This window comes from Apodemus sylvaticus, chromosome 5 (genome assembly GCF_947179515.1).
Source record: "Apodemus sylvaticus chromosome 5, mApoSyl1.1, whole genome shotgun sequence".
NCBI lineage: Eukaryota > Metazoa > Chordata > Mammalia > Rodentia > Muridae > Apodemus > Apodemus sylvaticus.
In genome coordinates this window covers 103,868,587-103,891,849 of record NC_067476.1, presented here as the reverse complement: position 1 = coordinate 103,891,849, position 23,263 = coordinate 103,868,587, and the positions used below count along the sequence as shown (strand labels likewise).

Genomic DNA, 23,263 nt, shown 5'->3' with positions numbered 1-23,263 from the left:
TACAATTTTCAGAACAATTTAGTTTAAGCCTGTCCTTTCATTCCCACAAGTAATGTATATGAAGATAACATGCTTTGATTTTTGGGTTAGGAAAATATGATCACCGTAATTTATAGCAGCAGAGAGAAGATTGGCTGGTAGGATGCTCCTCTCTAAGCTTAGCTTATTTCAAGTGCTAAGCTGGGCATTTATAGAAGTTAAGAACCGTGTATGGGCTGTGCCTAAATAATTCTGAGTCTGGAGTAGACAAGTTGCCTCCATTTTAATGCCTACTATGTATATCTTTGGCACTGTGCTAGGTGCTTTCCCTGCTGACAGCTGCTTGGTTAGAATTCTAGCCCAGATCCAACGGCTCTTTAAATTAAAATGACAGTGAAACCACATATGTATCTTGGGCTCAGTTCATTAATAGTTGTCACAGCTGCCACACCCTTTATAAGACCCTGACACCATAATTAGGATAATTACATCTCTGGGTCTGGGTCCTTTAGGTCATTGAGTTAGTAGGGGTGACAGCTGTTCTTTTTGCTACTAGTTTGAGGATTACAATGCTCAGGTCTTTCAATGGGAGGTGCAAAGTGTCCAGGGCTACTGCAATCCCATAAAAGAAAGGGCAGAGACACAAATAGGAAGCTTGAAAAGGAGTGGGAACAAGAAGACAATGTAAAACAAAATCAAAACTGCCAGAGACAGAGTGGGAAAATGGAGGCCTTTAAATTCAGGCAGTGGTCTACAGAATGATCCTGATCGACACTGGCAAACCCCATAGAATCTTGTCTCTTCCATTTTACCATCTCAGAAATACTAGCAATCCTCAATTCTCCTCCTCTTTGCCCTTTCTTTGAAAAGCCCGGAGACTCTCCTTTTCCGTGGAAGTCGGTGAAGGGGCCGAAACCCTCAAGTGTGGTAGTGAGTACCCCCGTCCTTCAGGCAGGGGTATTCATTTCATGCCCTCTTAATGTCCCTTCGGTTCAAGGATACTGTCATTTCTGGCTGTATTAGAGGGAGGGCATGAGACGTCCATGCTACCATGGAAACGCGCCGCCGTGTTCCTTTTTTTTTTTTTTTTAATTTTTTTTTTTAACGCGAGAGGCGGGAACTTCACCTCATCCACCTATCAGCCATAGGATTTCCTGAGTGGCAGACAACAGCAGCGAATGGGCGATCCGATGCTGCGTGACGTGACGGGAAAAGGGGGAGCTCGCGGCTAGTGGCGGCGGTGGCGACTGTGGCGACCTGGGGATCGACCTGGAGGGGCCTGGGCGGCGTGCGGAGATCTCTAGATCCAGCGCGAGGGACCTCCCGCCAGAATGCCAGGTAGTGGTACGAGCGAAGCCGAGCGATCCCGCGGCGGAGGCCGGGGTGGCGGGCTTGAAGGGCTGGCCGCCCGGAGGGGGCGGGGTGGCAAGCATGGCGGCGGCGGCGGGGACGGGGACGGGGTTGGAGGACCCGGGGAGGGGGTGGGGAGGCAGTCACAGCGGCGGTCCTGAGGCCGCAGGAGGGCCGTGGGCTTCCCGCCCGCCGGGGTTGCGAAGAGGTCTTCCCGGGGCTCAGTGGCGTCAGAACGTGGGGAGAATTGTGTGGGGGATGGAAAGGGGCGGGGAGAAGAGGTGAGGAAGGAAGGGTGTCTGAGGGAAGGTGAAGAGAAAGGAGGGAGGGAGGGAGGGAGGGATCGAAGGATCCAGAGGCTCAATGGTAAATAATAGAGAAACGAGGGCTGGGAGATAGCCGAGAAAGAACTAAGAGCGATTGCAGATGTGGGCTACTCTGGAGCCCTAGAATGGTCCCTTTCTCGCGCTCACACTTCCGCCCCATTATTTAGTCTCAGATTGTGTGAGGAAGGCTCAGGAGGGTTACTCTCCCGAACTGATCTTTTGTTATTCCATTCCAGGGGAGCAGATGGACCCTACTGGAAGTCAATTGGATTCAGATTTCTCTCAGCAAGACACTCCTTGCCTGATAATAGAAGATTCTCAGCCTGAAAGCCAGGTTCTGGAAGAAGATGCAGGTTCTCACTTCAGCGTGCTGTCTCGACACCTTCCTAATCTGCAGATGCACAAAGAGAACCCCGTATTGGTGAGTGAGTGTTCCAGTTCTTATTTTTTCAGACCCCCTTGAACCAAACTAAAGTGTTTAGTTGATCATTATCTTTTGGATAAAGTTGGTGGGGAAAAAAAACCCCAACGTGTTCTCACACACAAAAAAGTCCCTTTTGTACTACTTTATGTATTTTCTAGGATATCGTGTCAAATCCGGAACAAACTGCGGCAGAACAAGGAGACAGTAATAGCTCGTTCAATGAACATCTGAAAGATAACAAGGCTTCAGGTGAGCAGTTGAAGGCTTGGCCCTCCTTTGCAGTGTTTAAGGCCCTATTGGGGCAGAATTATTTAAACATACAGTTGAGTTTATGTGTAAGGAAGCCTAGCTTGTTATCTAGTGTACAGTAAGCCTTCAGAAACCCATGATTAGTTTGGTGTTGCCTACATTTCTGAATTTGTATTAAAATTTGGTGGCAAATGCCTTCTGTGCTAATAGCCGACTTCTACTGTCTTTTCAGACCCTGTGGAGTCTTCTCATTTGGGTCCGAGTGGTTCCATCAGTCAAGTCATAGAACGGTTACCTCAGCCAAACAGGACGAGCAGGTAAGCTACTGTTTCAATCAAAGGAATTGATTTCAGTTTATTATTCGTCAACTCTTATCTGTACCTGCTGACTCATCCCAAAGATAAAAGTGATTACTCTTGTTTTGTGGATTGAGGAGTGGGATTTGGGGATTTTATAGGTAGTATTGTTTTAGGACTGAGAGCTGGGATCTGTTTTGAGAAGTGACACTTTGTGTAACTACACCTTCAGATTGTAATGTATATCCTAAAGAGTTTTTACGTTTTACTGTGTCTTATGCATGTCACGATGCCGGTGTTCTCTGTGTTAGGCCTGATACTGACTTCTGACATAATCTTAGTTAATTCTATCCTGAAGCAGCTGTGCAGTAAAGACATTGTCCCCAGTGGGGACACTGATGGGCAGGGACCTTAAAGGACTTGCTTGACTGTGTTGAGAGCCGTTCCTTCTCTTCCTTACTACTCCGTTTCTCAGGCATCTTTCCAGTTCTTCTATGGTCAGAGAACACAGACAGACAATCTTGGTAGTCTTGAGGAGGTAGGCTGAGGGGCAGGTAGTTAAGCGAGAGGGATGTTAGCTTGACATGTTTGCAATTGTTGCTTTACCTTTACCTTAAAACAAAGTGCTTTTTCTGGTGTGTTTTGTATTGTATTTGCCTCAAGAGGAAATAGATGCTTTTAAACAGTCTGAAAACTAGTGGGCTTATCTTGGCCATTGGATAACGTTTATCAGGCTCATAATGTTAAAATATATTTGAAGGAGTTTGAATTTAAAACTGGGAGCCTGGTATGGTCTTGTACAATTTTAATTCCAGTGCTCCTGGGGCAGGAGTGGGTAGGTCTATATGAATTCAAGGCCATCCTGGACTTCCAGACCTGCCAGGACTGTATAGTGAGGACCTCCCCTCCCCCCTCCCCCGCCCGTAAATAAATAAATAAATAAATAAATACATACATACATACATACATACATACATAAAATTCTCATGTAACTTGCATTTCTAGCTTTTGGGATTGCTATTCCTTAATGTCTATAGTTTGCTGTAATATTGCAGGTGGATACCTCCGCTGGGCATTCTTTGCCATTTGTCACAGTGCCTGTTCCTATACCCAACTGCTTCACTTATATGTGACTGTGTTGTTTGTTTAGGTTTTTGAGACATAAGTCTCATTCTGCAGTCCCTGCTGTTCTGGAACTCACTGTGTAATGCAGTCTGACCTCTAATAGTGGTGATCCTCCTGTCTCAGCTCTCAGTTGCTGAGATGATGGGTGACCACGCCTGGTGCCACTTACCTGTTTGTTATCTTTCTTTGCTTTGTTTTATAATGTTTTTGAGGAATGTGTGCCTGCGCAGATGTGTTTTTCTGGCTTATAACCTGGGGTGCATGGTACGGACAAGAACTGGCATTTACAACTCTGTTGTAAATGCAGGTGCTGTTTGCCATGATCCATGCTGCTTTTCTGTTTTGAAATCATTGTGTTGCTCTTGCTCTTGATGTAAATTCAGATTTTATGGCTTGTCCAATAGATGTGCTGTGCCGTGTACTTCAGAGGGCTTTGTGATCATGGGCGTATGACTTAATGGGGGGAGATCCGTCTTTACCTCAGTCCTAAGTCACAATTATGATCATTACAAAGAGAACAATAAATAAATAATCCAGTTGGGGGTAAAGGGATACTTCTCTGAGGGATGCAGTCTAAACAATAAATGCAAATGTGTTCTGCATATAGGGAAAAACACACACACACACACACACACACACACACACATACACACACACACATATACACACACACACACACACACACACACACACACACACACACACACACACACGAGAAGCTGCCGCGTGAGAGGCGGCCACAGAGCTGGGGAGAATTTGAGGCTGATTCCAAAAGAATGTAAGGGTTCAGAACACAGAGACACACAAACACCCCCCCCCCCACAGATAAAAATAGAACACACATATAAAACATATACACACACAACTCACATGTACACAGTACACATGCACACATAGCACACATACATGCACATAGAATGTTTTTTTGAATAGCAGATATTTTGAAACAAAAGCTCTACTTGGGAAAATCATAAATCTTCTCCCCCTCCTCCCCAAAAATCTTGTTTTACTCAGTGTTCTGATGATGTAAACAAATGTTCCTAAATAGGGAGTGTCCTATAATACCTTTTCCATACCTTTAGCATGGAAGGAATGCATATATTTAAATTTTCCCATCAAAATTTTAAAAGTTGTTTTTTGTGTATGAGGGGGCAGATACACACATGTACTGTGGAGGCCAGAGGATAACCTACAGGAGGGAATCAGTTCTTTTCTTCTACCATGTGGATTTTGGGGTTCCAACTTAGATCAACAGGCTTGGTGGCAAGTATCTTTACTGACTGAATCATCTTCCTAGCCCCAAATATTGTCATTGTATTTTATTTATTATTATTATTATTGTTTGTTTGTTTGTTTGTTTTGTATTTTGTTTTTTCGAGACAGGTTTTCTCTGTGCAGCCCTGGCTGTCCTGGAACTCACTCTGTAGACAAGGCTAGCCTTGAACTCAGAAATCCGCCTGCCTTTGCCTCCCAAGTGCTGGGATTAAAGGCGTGTACCACCACTGCCCAGCCAATATTGTCATTCATTTTAAAGATTCTTTTTTTTTTTTTTTTTTTTTTTTTTTGGTTTTTCGAGACAGGGTTTCTCTGTGTAGCCCTGGCTGTCCTGGAACTCACTCTGTGGACCAGGCTGGCCTCGAACTCAGAAATCTTCCTGCCTCTGCTTCCCAAGATTACAGGGGTGCGCCTCTGCCGCCCTGCCTGATATTCTTTGTTTTTTTTTTTTTTTTTCCTCTCGAGACAGGGTTTCTCTGTGTAGCCCTGGCTGTCCTGGAACTCTCTCTGTAGACCAGGCTGGCCTTGAACTCAGAAATCCGCCTGCCTCTGCCTCCCAAGTGCTGGGATTACAGGCGTGCACTACCACTGCCCTACCACTGCCCTACCACTGCCCGGCCTGATATTCTTTGTAAAAGTCCTACCTCCCTTCATTGTCTGTACCTGCACACTTAGCAGTCATTAACCTATGTTAATTTAGCAAATTTATTTCAAAATATTATATAAATATGCAAATATAACTGACCTTTTTTTTCTATCGGCATAACTCCTGGGAGGCCCATCAAAGTGTTTCTGTGTATCTGAGTAGTCTTTCAGAGTATATCAGATGCGCCATTATTCATAGGTTGAAGCCAATCTTTTCTTTTTAAGTTTTTTTACTATTGTAAATAAAATTGTTATAAATATTTGTGCAAATTATTGTTATTATTATTATTATTATTATTATTGGTTTTTCGAGAGAGGGTTTGTCTATGGAGTCCTGGCTGTCCTAGAACTCACTCCGTAGACCAGGCTGACCTCGAACTCAGAAATCCACCTGCTTCCGCCTCCCAAGTGCTGGGATTACAGGCATGCGCCACCAGGCCTGGCTTATTATTATTTTTTATGTATTTGTGTATGTATGTGTGGGTGTGCATGTGGAAGTCAGGACAGCTTTTTTCTTTGTCCACCATATGGGCCGGGGATTGAATGAACACAGGTTGTCAGGCTCGATGTGTGCATAGATACATATGGATATTTACACAAAGGTCAGGAAGAGTGCTCAGCAGGCAAAGGCTACCTTTTCTTCTTCTTTTTTAGAGAGACAACTCATTGTATAGCTCTGGTTGGCCTGGAACTTGCTATGTAGGCCAGGGTAGTCTTCAATTCCCAGATCTGCCTGTTTTTGCTTTCTGAATACTGATTAAGGTGTGGCTACCATGTTTGGCACTCTGCAAATTGTTTATGTGACTCTAAGCTTTCATTTCTTTAATAATACCCAGCTTTTTATTTGACTATGTGGCAGTTGCATTAATTTTTTGAATAAACATCCAGTGTTCAAGTGTTTGTATAGCATCTAGCAATGTGTAAGTGTTCTAATTTCTATCCTTACCAACTGTTAATATTTTCACTGTTGTTGCCTTTTGGGGTGCTCAGGGTTGAACTTGAGGTTTCAGTCATGCTAAGCAGTGTTCTATGACTAGGTTATACTATTAGCCCCTTCAATATCTGTAAATTACAATATATACAAATTAAAAATATTTTTTGAAAGTGTCTCATGTATCCCAGGTCAGCCTCAAATCCCCATCTTGTTGTGAAGCTAAGGATGACCTTAAACTTTTGATGCTCCTGCCTCTACCTCTCAATGACTGGAAGTGCAGGCATGCATCACCTGCTGCGTTTATGTGGTACTGAGGATGGAGTCCTTAGCCTGATGCACTCTAGCAAGTACTTTCCCAACTGAGCCAACCCCGAAAAGTGTATAGTCATATCGCATTGTGGTTGGGATTTTTATTTTCCTAATGGCAAATGAGGTTGACCCTTTTATGTGCTTCTTTGCCATCTGCTACCCTCTTCAGGGAATGTCTATCTATGTCTTTTGCCCACTTTTAAATTGAATGATTTATTTTTTTACTTGCTCCTCCATGCATCCTAGGAGTTGAACTTGAGGCTTTGTGCCTGGTACAGTTCTTACCTGCTGAGCTATGTCCCTAGCCCTATTTTTTGGGGGTGGTGGTGTGTGGCATTCAAGTCAGGGTGTATGTGTATCCCTAGCTGTCCTGGAATGCCCTCTGTAGCCCAGGCTGGCCTTGATCTACCCACTTCTGTGTCTGGAGTGCTGGAATTATAGGCATGAGCTACCACTGTCTGGCCCCTATTGTGTTTAGAAAGTGCTTTGTAAATTCTGTATGTGGTCCTTCGTAGCTGTGTTGGTTCGGCTTGTAAGTCTTCTCACTGTGTAACTTGTCTTTTAATTCCCTTGTAAGAATGAAATTCCTTTTCATAGAGCAAGCTTTATATTTTTATGACATTTGTTAAGTATTTTAATAGGATAACATGACTAGTTTATTTTAGAAAGTTCAGGGTAGAAGTGGATGAGTGGTCAGTGAGATTCTGAGATTTGAAAATGGGATTTGAAGATGGAATATGAGTGGAGCATCAGCAGAAAGGTGGGCGGGAATGACAGTTCTGGTCTTGTTTGAGCAGCTAGGATAGAGTGGTTGTTGAGATGGAGAAGCTGAAGGAGAGACAGACGGGTGGATTGTAGATGGGTGGAGACCCATCAGAAGTGGGGTGGTGAGCAGGGCCTTCATATACTGCCTGGAGAGTGATTGTGGAGTCATATGGATAGTGCTATAATTAAAACTTTGGGAGCCAGTGGTGGTGGTGCACATTGTGACTGCAGTGCTCTGGAGGTTGAGGCAGGAGGATCGTGCTGAGTTCAAGTCAGCCTGAGTTACATACTATGCTAGCCTGGTTATTCAGATTGAGACTTTCTTGTTTGTTGATTAGTTTTTTGAGACATACTTTCCCCATGTAACCCTGGCTGTCCTTGAACTCTTTTCTGTAAACTAGGCTGACCACTAGGCCAGGCCCAGGACATTTTCTTTATTGGTGGTTCATGGGAGGAACCGGTCTGTTGTGGGTAGGGCCACCCCTGGGTTGGTGTTCCTGGGTTCTATAAAAAAGGAGGCTGAGAAAGCCAGGGGAGTAAGCAAGAAAGCAGCACTCACGGCCTCTGTATCAGCTCCTGCCACCACTGCCTGGGTAGATTGAAACTTTCTTAAACAAACAAACAAAAAGTCCAAACTGATTCTGTGTAAGGGTTGAGTACAGCTGGAGAAGAGGTCCAAAGGCTAATCAAGCTCCACTTAGACATCAGGGACAAAAGGAAGAGCCATCCAGACAGAAGGCTCAGGTGTGTGGTTTTCTTTACATTTAAAAAAAAAATGTTGTTTGTGTGTAGACATGTGCATGTCATGGCCTGTGTTTGGAGGTCAGGACAGCTTGTGTAAGTTGGTTCTTTCCTGTTACTGTAGGTCCATGGTTAGAATTCAGGTTGCTACTTCCACTATGTGGTTTCAGAGAATGAACACAAGCAATACCCAGTGAGCCATCTTACTGTCCCAGAGTTTTTCATTTTATTTATTAAACCAGGTGGTGGTGGTACACACCTTTAAAAGACCCAGCCCTTGGGATCTAGCTGCTCAAACTTGAATGCCACCCTCCCCCTCCCCCCCAAAAAAATAGGTCTAGTGACATAGCTCCCAGCCCTTGGGAGCCAGAGGTAGGTGGATCTCTGAGTTTGAGGTTAGCCTGATCTGCAGAAGGAGTTCCAGGACAGCCAGGGCTACACAGAGAAACCTTGTCTTGAAAAACAAAAACAAATTTCCCTTCCCATTAAGTGTATGTATCTGTGACAGTTTGTGTGTTTGGTGCTAGTATAGATCACCAGAGGGCATTGGGTCCCCTGGAGCTAGTCTGGTTGTGAGCTATTTGAGATGGGTGTGGGGATCTGAACTTAGGTCTTCAGTAAGAGACTGACTTCATGCTGTTAATCACCGAGTCACCTCTCCTGACCACGTTCTTATTTGAAAAGAGATAAACTAGTGCATTTCTGTCCGTTTTGTGTGTGTGTGTGTACTTTGTGAGGGACTGACATGGGATAGTACACACTCATAGTTTCCCTTTAAATGTTTTAGCATTTGTCCCTGAAAAGTAAGGGTAACATCTTAGGTGATTGTAGTACAATAATATTAATTCCAAGGGTTGTCGAGATGGCTCAACAGATAAGAGCATTTGCTTCTCTTACAAAGACCCAGGTTCAGGAGCCAGATTTGGTTCCCAGTACCCGTGTGGCTCACAAACATTCATAACTCCAGTTCCAGGGATATGTAATCCTCTTCTAATCTCTGCAGACACCATGAATGCATATATGCAGATAAAAACCAGGTATACACAAAATAAAAATATATAAACAGTCATGGGGCTGGAGAGATGGCTGAGTGCTTAAGAGCACTGGCTGCTCTTCCAAAGGTCCTGAGTTCAGTTCCCAGCACCTTCATGTCTGTAACTATAGTTCCAGGGCATCTGGTACTCTCACACAGACTTGCAGGCAAAACACCAATGCACATGAAATAAAAATAAAATGAAAAATTAAATATATAAACAGATAATTCCATACTAACAATTCAGTTTAGATTCAGAACTTTTCCAGTTGTGTCAAAGATGACTTTTATATTTTATTTATTTATTGAGTTTAGGATACAATATAACTTTACATGTTATATAAATTGTTTCAAACTTTTTGTTGTTTCCATCTCCCCTCCCCCCCTTTTAAAAAGATTTATTTAATATATGTGAGTATACCATAGGTTTGCTCTCTTCAGATATACCAGAAGAGGGCATTAGATCCCATTACAGATTGTTGTGAGCCACCATGTGGTTGCTGGGAACTGAACTCAAGACCTCTGGAAGAGCAGTCAGTGGTTTTTTTTTTTTTTTTTTTTTTTTTTTTTTTCTCGAGCCAGGGTTTCTCTGTATAGCCCTGGCTGTCCTGGAACTCACTCTGTAGACCAGGCTGGCCTCAAACTCAGAAATCCGCCTGCCTCTGCCTCCCAGAGTGCTGGAATTACAGGCGTGCGCCACCACCGCCTGGCGCAGTCAGTGTTCTTAACTACTGAGCCACCTCTCCAGCCCGTTTTGTTTTCTGAGACAGGATTCCTTCCTTCCTTCCTTCCTTCCTTCCTTCCTTCCTTCCTTCCTTCCTTCCTTCCTTCCTTCCTTCCTAAGCATTTCAGAGACTTTTTTTGCCAATGCAATTAATATAAACCTCTTTCCCTTAGCTTCCTGTAGCTTCTTCAGACAATGACAATAAGTAACAACATTCTTAAGCAAACATTATAAAAACCAAATACATAGTTCTAATCACCTTCCCAGTGCCTATGTGTTCCACATTCATCTTAAGATGGCCCATTAATGTCCAATTAATGCATGTAAAATCCACATTGCTCCAAACAAAATCATGGTCAGGCCTATCATAGCAATACTTAGGTCTGGGGTACCAACTTCGAGACAGGATTTCTATGTAGTCTTGGCTTTACTGGACCTGTGTAGACCAGGCTGGCCTTAGACTCAGAGATCTCTCTGCCTGTGCTTCCCGAGTGATAAGATTAAAGGTGCTGTGTTACTATGCCCAGCATTTCAAGGACTTTTAATGATGGATTATGGAATTAATAATTTCCCCAATACTGAATATCCTCTGTACTCTGTTCCCTTCTTTTTGAGACAAAGTCATACTGTGTAGTACATACTGAGCTCAAACTTGAGACCCACCATGCCTCAGCCTCTCAGGTGCAGAAATTGCAGGTATATATTCGCATATTCACTCGCTACTCATTCTCTTTCCTCTCCCCTTCTCCCCTTTCCTCTTCTCCCCTTCTCCCCTTTCCTCTTCTCCCCTTCTGTCCTCTCCCCCTCTCCCCTTCTCCCCTCTTCTCTTCTCCCCTTCTCCCCCTCTCCCCTTCTCCCTCTCTCTCCTCTTCCCTTCTCCCCCTATCCCCTTCTCCCTCTCTCTCCTCTTCCCTTCTCCCCTCTCCTCCTCTCCCCCCTCCCCTTCTCTCCACTCCCCTTCTCCCCTTCTCCCGTTCTCCCCTCTTCCCTTCTCCCCTCTCCCCTTCTCCCTCTCTCTCCTCTTCCCTTCTCCCCTCTCCCCCTCTCCCCCCTCCCCTTCTCCCCTCTCCCCTTCTCCCCTTCTCCCCTTCTCTTCTCCCAATTTCTCTCTTTTCTTTTTTGGTTTTTCAAAACGAGGAATCTCTGTAGCCCTGCCTGTCCTGGAGCTCTATGTAGACCAGGCTGGCCTCGAACTCATAGATCTGCTTGCCTGCCTCCCAAATGCTAGGATTAAAAGTGTGTGTCACCACTGCCCAGTTTGAGATTATTTCTTAATAGCTAAAAACTTTGAGAAGTAAATTTGGATATATGCTTGTGATCCTAGCTCTTAGGTGGAGGCAGGAGGATTCCAAGGCCAAGGTCATCCTGGTTACTAAGTTTCAAAAAGAGCAAACACTGAAATTATTGCTTATGAACTTTTTTTAAGCTCTTGATACATCTTTCTGAATTATTTTCCAGAAAGGATCCTTTTACACTCATCATATATGAGATAAGAAGCCTATGTATATATGTATGTCTTTTCTCTCCTCAGTTGTGTAGTATTGAGCAATAGTATAGTATTTAATATGTCCATTATATATTAAGTATAGATGGCTTTTTCCCCCTTTTATTCTTATATAAGTTAGCCCAGACTGGTCTTAAACTTACTGTTTTTAGCAGAAGCTAACTTCAGCTTCTGATTCTTTTTTCCACTTTCCAAGTGTTGGGTTTTATAGTCCTGGCTAGATTTTATTTCTTTCTTCATTTTTTTCTGGCAGTAAATTTTTTGTGGTTTCTTTACAAGTTCAAAGATACTTGTGTCTCTGATTTGAGAGCTTATTATTACCATTTATATCATTGGTTTTCTTTCTATCAATTCTGTATCTTTTATGTAGTTTATGTGTCACTAGTATTTTTGATTATTTCTTGTCTTAATATTATGCATTTTGGCTATAGTATTAACGTCTTTAAAAAAGATGTATTTTTGCCAGGCAGTGGTGGTGTATGCCTTTAATAAAATAATAAGATAAAATTTAAATATATTTATGTTTTTCTTCTGTTTAGTTTTTATTGCTTGATTTGGTACAGTGTTTTGAAACATTAACCTTTTATGTACTTTCTAAAGGCAGCACTAAAATCATGAGGGTTTATTTATATTTTTAATTCAGTTAAGGGGTAATTGGTGTGTGAGGATAGTCAGAGCAAAATTCAGTGTGCTTTTAGCAGAGTCAGCTCTCTCTATCTGGGGACATGACAGATTGTGTTCTTTCTCTGCAGTGCTCTGGGAGTGACAGTAGAAGCTTCTCTCCCAGAGGAGGAGAAGGAGGAAGAGTTGGAAGAGGAGAAGGAAGAGGTGGGAGCAAGCGCTCCGGATGCTGACACACACTGCCTTGCTGCTGAAGGTAGGCTGTGCCCTTTCAGAATACTAGATTCTCCTCAGGCCCCTTACTGTGAACACACAGGTAGCTAAAGCTCTCTTTACCATCCATGTAATAGATTTCTTATGATTAAGCCGAGAATCACAAGTAATTTAAGATGTCTCACTTAATTTGGTAACTGCATTTTCTCTGCTAAGCAGCCTTTCAAAGTCATGACTGAGTACTCCAGAAAATACACAGTTGTGGATTTACCCCCATTACTTTGGACCTGTTACTAGACAGAATATCATGGTTGGATGCACATAGAACAAAACTGCTTTACCTCACAGCAGTTGGGAAACAAGGGCTAGACAGAAGGGAGATGGGGTTGCCCTATCCCTGACAACCTAATTTCCTTCCGCTAGGCCCTCTTCTTTTTTCTTTTTTAATAGATGTGAATTTTTTTTTTCTTTTGCATTTTGTTTATTGGGCATGTGAGTACACTATCACTGTCTTCAGACACACCAGAAGAGGGCATCATATCCCATAATAGATGGTTATGAGGTACCATGTGGTTGCTGAGAATTGAACTCAGGACCTCTAGAAAAGTAGTTAGTGTTCTGAACCACTTTGCCATCTTTCCAGCCCCTAGGCCCTCTTAAAGGGTCCACTGTTTGGTGTGGTGCTCAGCTGTGGTATTAGTAGTTAGGAATCAAGACAGAATTGCCTTGCATTTGAAGCCCACCTGGGCTACAGAGAGAGACCCTGTCAATCAAAACAATATAAAAAGGTTCCACCACTTCATAATGGCATCACTGACAGCAGCTAAGCTTTCAATTTATGCCCTTTGGGAAACTAATATTAAAGACTTCAAACAGTAGTAAGCTGGGCATGGTGATATGTGCCTAGAGCTCTAGCTCTCTGGGAGGATTACAAGTTCAAGGCCAGGCTTGGATATACAGTAGGACCTCTCAAAACCAAGAAACACACAGATGAATCATTGCATTACTCATTGACTAGCTGGCTTTCTACATTTTGTTTCTTTTTCCTTTGCACTTACTTTTCAGAGTACCTTTGGGTGTGGTTTACATACCTATAGATTATTGACATTGTCTACCATGCTGAGTGTTTATAAGGTTTTATATATCTAAGTTTTTGCTTTGTTATATACCTCCCCCTTTTAAAAAGTTACATTTTATTAGTTTAATGATGTGTTTGTAGTCAGAACCAACTTGGGGAGTTGGTTTTCTTTTACCACATAGATTTTAGGGAATCAAACTCAGGTTGTCATGTCAGGTCTGACAGCAGGAACCTTTACCTTCTGGGTCTTTTAGCCAGTCCCTCCCCCATATTTCAGTATTTATTACTTATAGTAGGGTTTTACATAGTCCAGGATGACCTTGAATCTACTATGTAGCTAAGGCTGGACCTGAATTTTTGATCTCTCTGCTTTTACCTTCCCAGTGCTGGTATTATAAGGATACCAATACTCTGGTTTTGTTTCAAATCATTTAAGTATCTGCTACCACACCCAGTCTGATTTTGTTTGTTTGTTTGTTTGTTTGCTTGTTTTTTTGTTTTTTGGGGCTTTTTTCGAGACAGGGTGTCTCTGTATAGCCCTGGCTGTCCTGGAACTCACTCTGTAGACCAGGCTGGCCTCGAATTTAGAAATCTGCCTGCCTCTGCCTCCCAAGTGCTGGGATTAAAGGCATGTGCCACCACTGCCCAGTGAGTCTGATAGTTTTATTGTTGATATTTTTTTCTTTTCTTGTGGTGCTTGGGATTGAGCCACCCCATGCCCAGTCCCTTGATGTGTCTTGCTTTGGAAAATTTATGTGTGCCAAGGCTTTGATATGAAGCCTTTAATGTGATCCTTAGAGCTGGCAAGATGGCCTAGCAGGTTAGAGTATTTGCCAGCTAAGCTAAGCCTGTTTGTCTGAATTTTTTGTGTCTGGATCCACATTGTGGAAGGAGAGAACTGACTTCTGCAAGTTGACTTCTGACCTTCACACTTCAGCTGTGATTGTGTGTACTCGTAGACATAGACACACAAATGCAAAAAAGGTTATTTGAAACATGATCCTCTTCAGCTAAGACCACTGCTTGCACAGTGATAATGTTGTGGGCTGATAACTAGTTTTTGGAGTTTTGTTCCTAGATTCTGCATCGTCACAGTTGGGCTTCGGAGTTCTGGAACTTTCCCAGAGCCAGGATATTGAGGAACATACAGTGCCATATGATGTCAACCAAGAGCATCTGCAGCTGGTGACCACTAACTCGGGTCCTACCCAGCTATCTGCTGTGGGTGAAGGTACTGGTATGAAATGTGGGTCTCACATGTGGAGTTGATTATAAGTTTTTTTCTCTCCCTCTAGGACAAGTTTTCTTTTTCTTTTTCTTTTTCTTTTTCTTTCTCTTTCTCTTTCTCTTTTTCTTTTTCTTTTTCTTTTTCTTTTTCTTTTTTTCTTCTAAGGTGTTTTGTCATTTGTTTGTTTTTGTGGGTTTTTTTTTGGTTTTTTTTTTTTTTGGTTTTTTTTTTTGAGACAGGGTTTCTCTGTATAGCCCTTGCTGTCCTGGAACTCACTCTGTAGACCAGGCTGGCCTATCTGGACCTTGTTATGTAGACCAGAATGGCCTTAACTCATAGAGATTCACCAGCTCTACCTCTGCAAGCTTAGAAATTTATTTTATTTATTTTATTTATATGACTTTTGGTTTTATGTATTTATGAGTACAGTATGTCTGTCTGGTGCCCACAGAGGTCAGAAGGGGGGATTAGATTGGAACTGTAGTACAGATGTGAGTCATTGTTGTGGGTGCTGGGAATGAAAGCCAGAGCAAGAAGTACTCTTAACTGCCGAGTTATGTTCCTCTCTTTTTGGGTGGGGCAGGGAGCTTTCACAAGACAGTGTTTCTCAGTGTAGCCCTGGCTGTCCTGGAACTCACTTTGTAGACCAGAGTCACCTTGAACTCTGGGATCTGCTTGCCTCTGCCTTTGACGTGCTGAGATTAAAGGTATGCACCACCATGTTGGGCTTCTCAATAAGTTACAAAGCAATCCAAATTAATGTATCATAAGTTTGCAGAGTAAGCAGTAAGAATTCATTGGATGACGGTTTGCAGATTGATATTTTTTCCTAAGTGTAAGTCACTGGTTACTTTCTTTTGGGGATGATATATTTTTTTAAAAAGATTTTTATTTTTATTTTTTGAAGATTTATTTATCGTATGTGAGTATACTGTAGCTGTCTTCAGACGCTCTAGAAGAGGGCATCAGATCTCATTACAGATGGTTGTGAGCCACCATGTGGTTCCTGGGAACTGAACTTAGGACCTCTGGAAGAGCAGTCAGTGCTCTTAACTGCTCAGCCATTTCTCTAGCCCCCTTATTTTTGTTTTTAATGATTTATTTATTTTATTTGCATTGGTTTTCCTGCCTGTATGTGTGAGAGTGATGGAACCCCTTGAACTGGAGATATATTCAGTTGTGAGCTGCCATGTGTCTGCTAGGAATTGAACCAGTGTTCTCCGGAAGAGCAGCCATGCTCTTAACCTCTGAGCTATCTCTTCAACCCCAGTACCTATATATTTTTAAAATTAATTTTAGGCTGGTGAGATGGCTCAGCGGTTAAAAACACTGACTGCTCTTCCAAAGGTCCTGATCCAAAGGTCCTGAGTTCAAATCCAAGCAACCACATGGTGACTCACAACCATCAGTAATGAGATCTGATGTCCTCTTCTGGGGTGTCTGAAGACAGCTACTGTGTACTCACATATGATAATAAATAAATCTTTAAAAAAAATTAATTTTATATATAAATGATGTCCGTGAGGCCAAAAGAAGGTGTTAGATACAGAGTCTGACTTACAGGTGGTTGGGTGTAAGCTACTTAATGTGTGCTGAGAATTGAATGCTGGTCCTCTTTCAGAGCTGCAAGCCCTCTTAACCTCTGAAACATTTTTCTAGGTGTGTGTGTGTGTGTGTGTTTCTGTTTCTGTTTCTGTTTGTCTACTGGTCTGTCTGTATTTTTATCTATGTTTCTCTCTATATGTGTAGATATATTTATTTAAGTAATCTTTAGTCTTTGAGAATTCCATATAATAGTTTTTGATTTTATTTATCCAGCTCATTCTAGGTTCTGCCCTACCCCCAACTTTATATTCTTTCCTTCCCTCCTTCCCTCTTCTTAAATAAAACAAGAACTCGTTCAGCTCTTTGTGATAGCTGACATGCGGCCTTCCATGGAGTGTGCTTTATATACTAGCTGTCATGGGACTAAAGAAAACTGACCTCACCTCTCCCAGTAGCCATGAGATGTCTATAGCTCCTTACCTTGGGGTAGAACTTCATGCCCGCCTTTCCCCTCCATGCTAAGATTTCTGTCTGGTTTGATGTCGTGTAGATCTTGTGCATACTTTCATAGTCCCTTTGAGCTCATGTATATGTTTGCCCTGTTGGTTTTGGAAAATACTGTTTCCATGAAGTTGTCTACCACTTTAATTTTTTTTACTCCCTCTTTTGTATAAATCCCTGAACTTTGAGGACAGAGATGTGATATAGACATCCCATTTAGTTCTGAGAATTCCAATGCTTCTTATCCTTTGCATGTTGCCCATGTTAATTGGCATCTACTACAGGAAGCAGCTTCTTTGATGAGGACTGAGTGATGCACTGATGTGTTGGTATAGCGATAAACCAGTAGGAGTCGTGTTATTGCCATTCAGCAGTGACTGAGTAGGGTTTTTCCCTGTGGCCCACGACCTGTCTAGCTTCAGGTTCTTGGGTCAGTGGCAGTTTTATCTCATGAAACAGGCCTTGAATCCATTTTTTAAAGAAAAAGTAGACGTTTACTCCCAGGCCGTCTGTGCCATTATTGCACCATCAGGCATAACTTTGCAGGCTGGATGTGTAAGTCGAAGGATCATGACTAGGTGGGACTGATGACCACTTCTCCTCTCGTAGCATGTATATGTAGCACCTTTCAGCACTGAGTATTAGCCACAGCTTCTAGCTGAGTATTAGCTAGAGTTCTCCATGTTCTTCTCTCTCTCTCTCTCTCTCTTTTTTTTTTTTTTTGATTTGGTTTTTTTCGAGACAGGGTTTCTCTGTATAGCCCTGGCTGTCCTGGAACTCACTCTGTAGACCAGGCTGGCCTCAAACTCAGAAATCCGCCTGCCTCTGCCTCTCAGAGTGCTGGGATTATAGGCGTGCGCCACCACCACCCAGTGAGTTCTCCATGTTCTGTGACTCTAGTATATAATGTCTTCAGCCAATAGGTCTTATCCTTAAAATCTTGAGGGCAATAGACTAATGTTTGAGAGGTCTGTGGGACCTCATTAGCCAACAACTCAAAAGGTGGTAACCCCCTCTTGGTACTGGGGGTTTTATTTGGTAGAGTATGGTATCTAGTTGGGATATTGTCCCTCTATAATATAACTCTTCTTCTTCTTCTCCTTCTCCTTCTTCTTCCTTCTTCCTCCTTCTTCCTCCTCCTCCCTCCTCCTCTCTCCTCCTTCTTCTTCTTCTTCTTTTTCTTTCTTTTCTTTTCTTTTTTTCTTTCTTTTTTTTTTTTTTTGGTTTTTTTTCGAGACAGGGTTTCACTGTGTAGCCCTGGCTGTCCTGGAACTCACTTTGTAGACCAGGCTGGCCTCGAACTCAGAAATCCGCCTGCCTCTGCCTCCCAAGTGCTGGGATTAAAGGTGTGCGCCACCACTGCCCGACAATATAATTCTTGATATTTTAAAATTAGACTATTTTCTGTTAACATTTTTTGCCTTTTGAGAATTATTTGGGCTGCCTCTGATACTTTGAAGAGTTAATATCTGCTTTGTGTCCCCCCTTCTTATATTTTAAGCAGTTAAATGTGAAGAACAGACCACTGAAGATATCTCCATGATAGAACAACCCAGCAAAGACATCCCTGTTACAGCACAGCCCAGTAAAGATATCCATGTGGTAGAAGAACAGAATCTACCACTTGTAAGGTTAGTCATGCACTCTTTAAAAGGTATCATTGGAATTTTACTGTGGGGCTATAGGAATTTCATTTTATTTATGGAAACAGTATTAGAAACTGCTGATTCCCGCTCTCACATTTTATAGATACTGGCATTTTTTTTTTTTTGTCCAGTAGAAATACTGATTATTTATACATATGGGTTGCTTATGCAGTCTTAACTGCGTGTGCTCTCATTTTAATTCAGCCTATTACTAAAGGTGCATTATTGCTTCTGTCATTATAATCCTTAATCTTTGGTTGACATCTGTCTGGGTAATCAGTCACTATCTGTAGCAGTAGTAGTCTGAAGAAGTAGTTTTGCTTCTCTGGCGCTAATAAAGATATAGATGAATGTTATATTGGAAAACCTATTTCTATTCATGAGCACCCATATTGCTTTGGATTGTTTTTTTTTGTTGTTGTTTTTTTTTTGTTTTTTGAGACAGTGTTTCTCTGTGTAGCCCTGGCTGTCCTGGACCTCACTCTGTAGACCAGGCTGGCTTGGAACTCAGAAATCCACCTGCCTCTGCCTCTCAAGTACTGGGATTAAAGGCGTGCACCACGACTGGCCGGCAGCTTTTTATTTTTTGAGATAGTGCTTTGCCATGTGACTCAGGCTAGCTTTGAAATTGAAAGAATCCTTCTGCCTCAACTTTCTTAGTGGTAGGATTGTAGGTTTGTGTCCCATCGTGATCCATTATGGCTTTTCTTTACAAATTCCTTATTTCAGCTTTATTATTATTATTATTATTTAAACAGGATCTCACTTTGTAGTCTTGGCAGTCTTCTGACTTAGTATGTAGTCCAGGTCGACCTTGAACTCATAATCCTTCCATCTCAGCCTTTGAAACACTGAGATTATAGGTATGAGCCACATGCCTGGCTTTCCTGTTAGTCTTGCTTTTTCCATTTTTCCTTGGGAATATTAGTGTAAGACTCTAGGAAGGGGCAAGAATATGCGTCTTACGTGGTTAAGCAATCTGTGTAAAGGAGTCCTGGAAAAGGTCAGCACGCAACAGGTATGTCTGTGGCACCAGTGAAGAGAAAAGCCACATCAAGTCTGTATAAGGACTTCTGTAGCAATTTTTTTTTTTAAAAAGATTTATTTATTTATTATATGTAAATACACTGTAGCTGTCTTCAGATATACCAGAAGAGGGCATTAGATCTCATTATGGATGGGATGGTTGTGAGCCACCATGTGGTTGCTGGGATTTGAACTCAGGACCTTTGGAAGAACAGTCAGTGCTCTTAACCTCTGAGCCATCTCTCCAGCCCCCTTCTGTAGCAATTCTTAATCACTTGTCAGAAGTGTTCAACAGACAGGAACTGAAAAGAGGTTTGGTTGTGGGAGTGAGGGAGACAGGCTTTGAAATGCCCACTGACTTTGCAGTATTATTTTACTTTTCATAGGTTATGTAGATTAGGGCTATTAGAATTTTTGAAATTGTTAGCTTTTTGTTGAAAGAGGGAAAGAAACATTTGAATTTAACAGCCTTCATCATTGTTGATACACATCTCCTAGGTCTGAAGACCTGCCTTCCAGTCCTCAAATTTCTATTGCTGCTGTGGAAACAAAGGAACAGGTACCTGCCCGAGAGCTGCTGGAAGCGGGGCCACAGGTGCAGACGTCATCGGAGCCTGAGGTTTCCTCAACTCAGGAAGATTTGTTTGACCAGAGTAGTAAAACAGGTACGAAGGGTGATTGTTTTCATAGCTCCTCTTCTCATTTGTTCTACATTTTTATTTTAGTTCTGAGGCTCCTGTTTAAGTTAAAAGTACTTTTAAAAATAGCTATGATATAGAATAGCTAATGATATGGAGGAAAAATATATTCCTAGCCAGTCAGTGATGAGGGCTGTCAGAGAATGTTTCCCAGTCAACATTTGATGTAGCTTTCCCCTTTTGGAAGTTGAGTTAAAATAGGAGTGCATCTAGTAAAGAGCTTGGTATCACGGACAGAGTTGCCATTTCTCCTTCTGTCTTGTGTACTGTGATTTTCTTACTCATTTGGGTAACAGTTTACTTATCTATTAGATGTTATAACAGGTGAATTAAGGTCTAGAAGAAAGGACACAAAGCTTAGATGTGTAGAATGGAATTTGTTGTACACTCCCAAAGTCTTCTTCCCCTACTCCACAGTCTCAGAAAGCCAGACGTTTAGTGAAAGGCAGGGAGGAACTAGGCTGTGCCCCTTGAGTTCTGTGCTGTGCTTGGTGTGTAAGACATCAGCAAGCACCCACCAAAGCTACCAGGGTGTAGATAAGTCCTTTCTTTATACCTAGGGCTAATATAGTTAATATTCAATCTGTCTAAGTTGATAGTCTCTATTCATGGAGTACCTAATAACGTGAGTCACTCTGGCTGCTCCTGTTTTATTAGTAGTACTTAGTATTTTCTGTCTCCTTCGAGGAGGCTCAAGTTCTAATCATGAAAATTGCTGCATTCATCATCAGGTGGCATGCGCATTGTTTTGACTTCTCCCATCTGCATCATGGCATGAGCTTTACCTCACCTTAGGTAGACCTTGGAATAAAAGGCTCGCTTGCTGTTTTATTATAGAAGCATCACAAGAAAGAAGAGCAGCCAAGCAGAGGTATAAGGATTCTGGTTTTTCCTCTCTGTAGTAGTTATTTTTATCATTGCTGTAACAACAACAACAACAGCTTAAAGCAGGAAGGTTTTGGGGCTGGGACAGAAGACTCAGTGGTTAAGAGCACTCACTGCTTTTGCAGAGGTTCAGTTCCTAGCACCCACATGGTGGCTCACAACCATCTGTAACCCCAGCTCCCTTGTCTCACTTCTGTAGGTTCCTACAGGCATAAAATAACATAAACTCTTGTATGCACACACACATATACATAAAAATAATAAAGACATGAGTAACTTTTTTAAAAACAAAAAGGACTTTTTTCTTTGGTCCCACAGGCTGAGAGTTTTAGTCTTCATATCGGGGAGACTGTGAGAAACTTGAGTGCCCACACTCAGGACGCAGAGATCCCTGTGCTTAGCTCTCTCTCCTTTTATTCAGCCTGGGATTCCAGCCCATGGGGCTGCTGCCTACATCCAGTGAGGGTGCTTCATCCTCAGCTAAGCCTTTCTGGAAATACCCTCATATACACTAAGAGCTGTGTTTCTATGTGATCTCAAAGCAGCCAAGCTGACAGAATTAATCACAGTTAGCTCCACCCTTTGTCAGCTTGACACAAGCACATCACTTTAGATCATAACATTTCACTTCTCACCTCTAAAATCTCATTTTCATCTCATAATGCAGCTGTACTTAGTTGTTTGAAATAACTCCAATATTGTCTAAAATTTAAAGTATTTTATGAGACCGTATCTCCTAACTATGAGGTTCTATAAAGCTGAAGACAAGGTCATATATTAAGAGAGGGATGGGGAGCAGAGCAAGCGTGGCATCCAGCAGAGCATGCGCCAAAACCTATAGCCCATGATTGGACTTGTGGTCTTGTCCTCTGGGCCCGAGCAGCCTTGGGTATTCTGTTCTCCCATCCTGATACCTTCAGCACAGATGACCTCTGTATTGGGTTAACTCCATTGCAGTTTCCCTTGGCAGATTTCCCATGGTTTTGGCATCTCTGAACCTTCCTGGATTCTCCATTGTGACTTAAGTTTCACCTTCTAAACTTCATGCAATGGCCTTGAAGGGCCTTGTTGCAGGGAGTTAACCCCTCCATACATTGCCTGCACTTAGCAGTTTTCTGAATTTTTGGTGCCCCTCTTGTTTTTCCATCTTTTATGCCTACAAAAGCAGTGCTGTGTACATGATGCTCCAGTTCTGCTGGCTCCAGGTACAGCCTGTCTCTCTTGGAGCCCACTTGCAGTGGCCTCTGTGCCTTTGGAGAAACACATCCTTTAGCAGCAGGGAACCCGTGTGGTAGCATTGTCAGTTTAGCCTCTTTTCCTTTCAAATGAGTGGGTGGGTTTCTTACCTGCTGTTGTCTCACTGAAGAACATGAAGAGGTCTGTTCCCTGTACATTCTATCTACATCTTTAAACTCACTGCACATTTTCATAGCTTTCTATTCTTCTACTGGTGATATGAATAGGAACAGTGAACAGAGTACTTTTCTGACATGCAGTTTCTTCTGTGTAGCAAAGTAGTTTATTACTTTTTCTGACTTCTCTAGTGACAGGTTGTTAACTTTGTAGTCCTGACTGTACTGGAACTTGCTATGTAGTTTCAGCTGGCCTCGAACTTATAGAGATCTACCTGCCTCTGCCTCTCAAATGCTGGTCCTAAAGGCATCATGCACCACCACATCCAAGTAATTCATTAGTTCTCAGGACCTGGGTAGAGTGCAAATCTCTTCTAGACTGTATCACGAGTGGTCTATATTCAGTTGTCGAATATCATGAGTGGTTGGTTGATGGCGCTGTTCTAGAATCTATTATGAGCGGCTCCATTTCTAGCAGAGTCCTTTTCACTCTCAAGCTTTGTGACCCAGGCTTCTACTGTGTGTACCTTTTTCTGCATCCTGGTTTTACAGACTAGCTTCTCACAGTGTTTTAAAGGCTTCATCTTGCATATGCAAATGATTCCATTTCTCATACAAACCAGCTCCAAAGGCTGTGATCCAAAAGTCAGGTTCATGACTTGCTGGGCCTCAATTCTTGGAACCAATTTTCAGGATTATTTTTCTCATTTTTGAAATAGAATGTCCGATAAGCATTAGTGAGAGCACAGACTTGCCCATGTTTTGGGCAAGATATGTTTTGAACCATTACC

General features: G+C 42.3%; 1 protein-coding gene across 5 annotated transcripts in view; it reads left to right on the top strand.

Moving 5' to 3' along the window:
• Positions 1 to 1,196: 1,196 nt before the first annotated feature.
• The window catches only part of Tp53bp1 (tumor protein p53 binding protein 1), a 76,559-nt gene continuing 54,492 nt past the window's right edge, over positions 1,197 to 23,263 (top strand). For 3 of the 5 annotated variants that reach the window (XM_052183366.1, XM_052183365.1, XM_052183362.1), the window contains exons 1-8: positions 1,197 to 1,317; positions 1,892 to 2,076; positions 2,238 to 2,328; positions 2,561 to 2,645; positions 12,432 to 12,556; positions 14,670 to 14,828; positions 18,367 to 18,496; positions 20,036 to 20,202. In XM_052183366.1, coding sequence (XP_052039326.1) covers positions 1,311 to 1,317; positions 1,892 to 2,076; positions 2,238 to 2,328; positions 2,561 to 2,645; positions 12,432 to 12,556; positions 14,670 to 14,828; positions 18,367 to 18,496; positions 20,036 to 20,202 — 949 coding nt within the window. In that variant the 5' untranslated portion in view covers positions 1,197 to 1,310. The remainder of the gene's footprint in view (positions 1,318 to 1,891; positions 2,077 to 2,237; positions 2,329 to 2,560; positions 2,646 to 12,431; positions 12,557 to 14,669; positions 14,829 to 18,366; positions 18,497 to 20,035; positions 20,203 to 23,263) is intronic. The other 2 variants (XM_052183364.1, XM_052183363.1) reach the window with 2 other exon arrangements.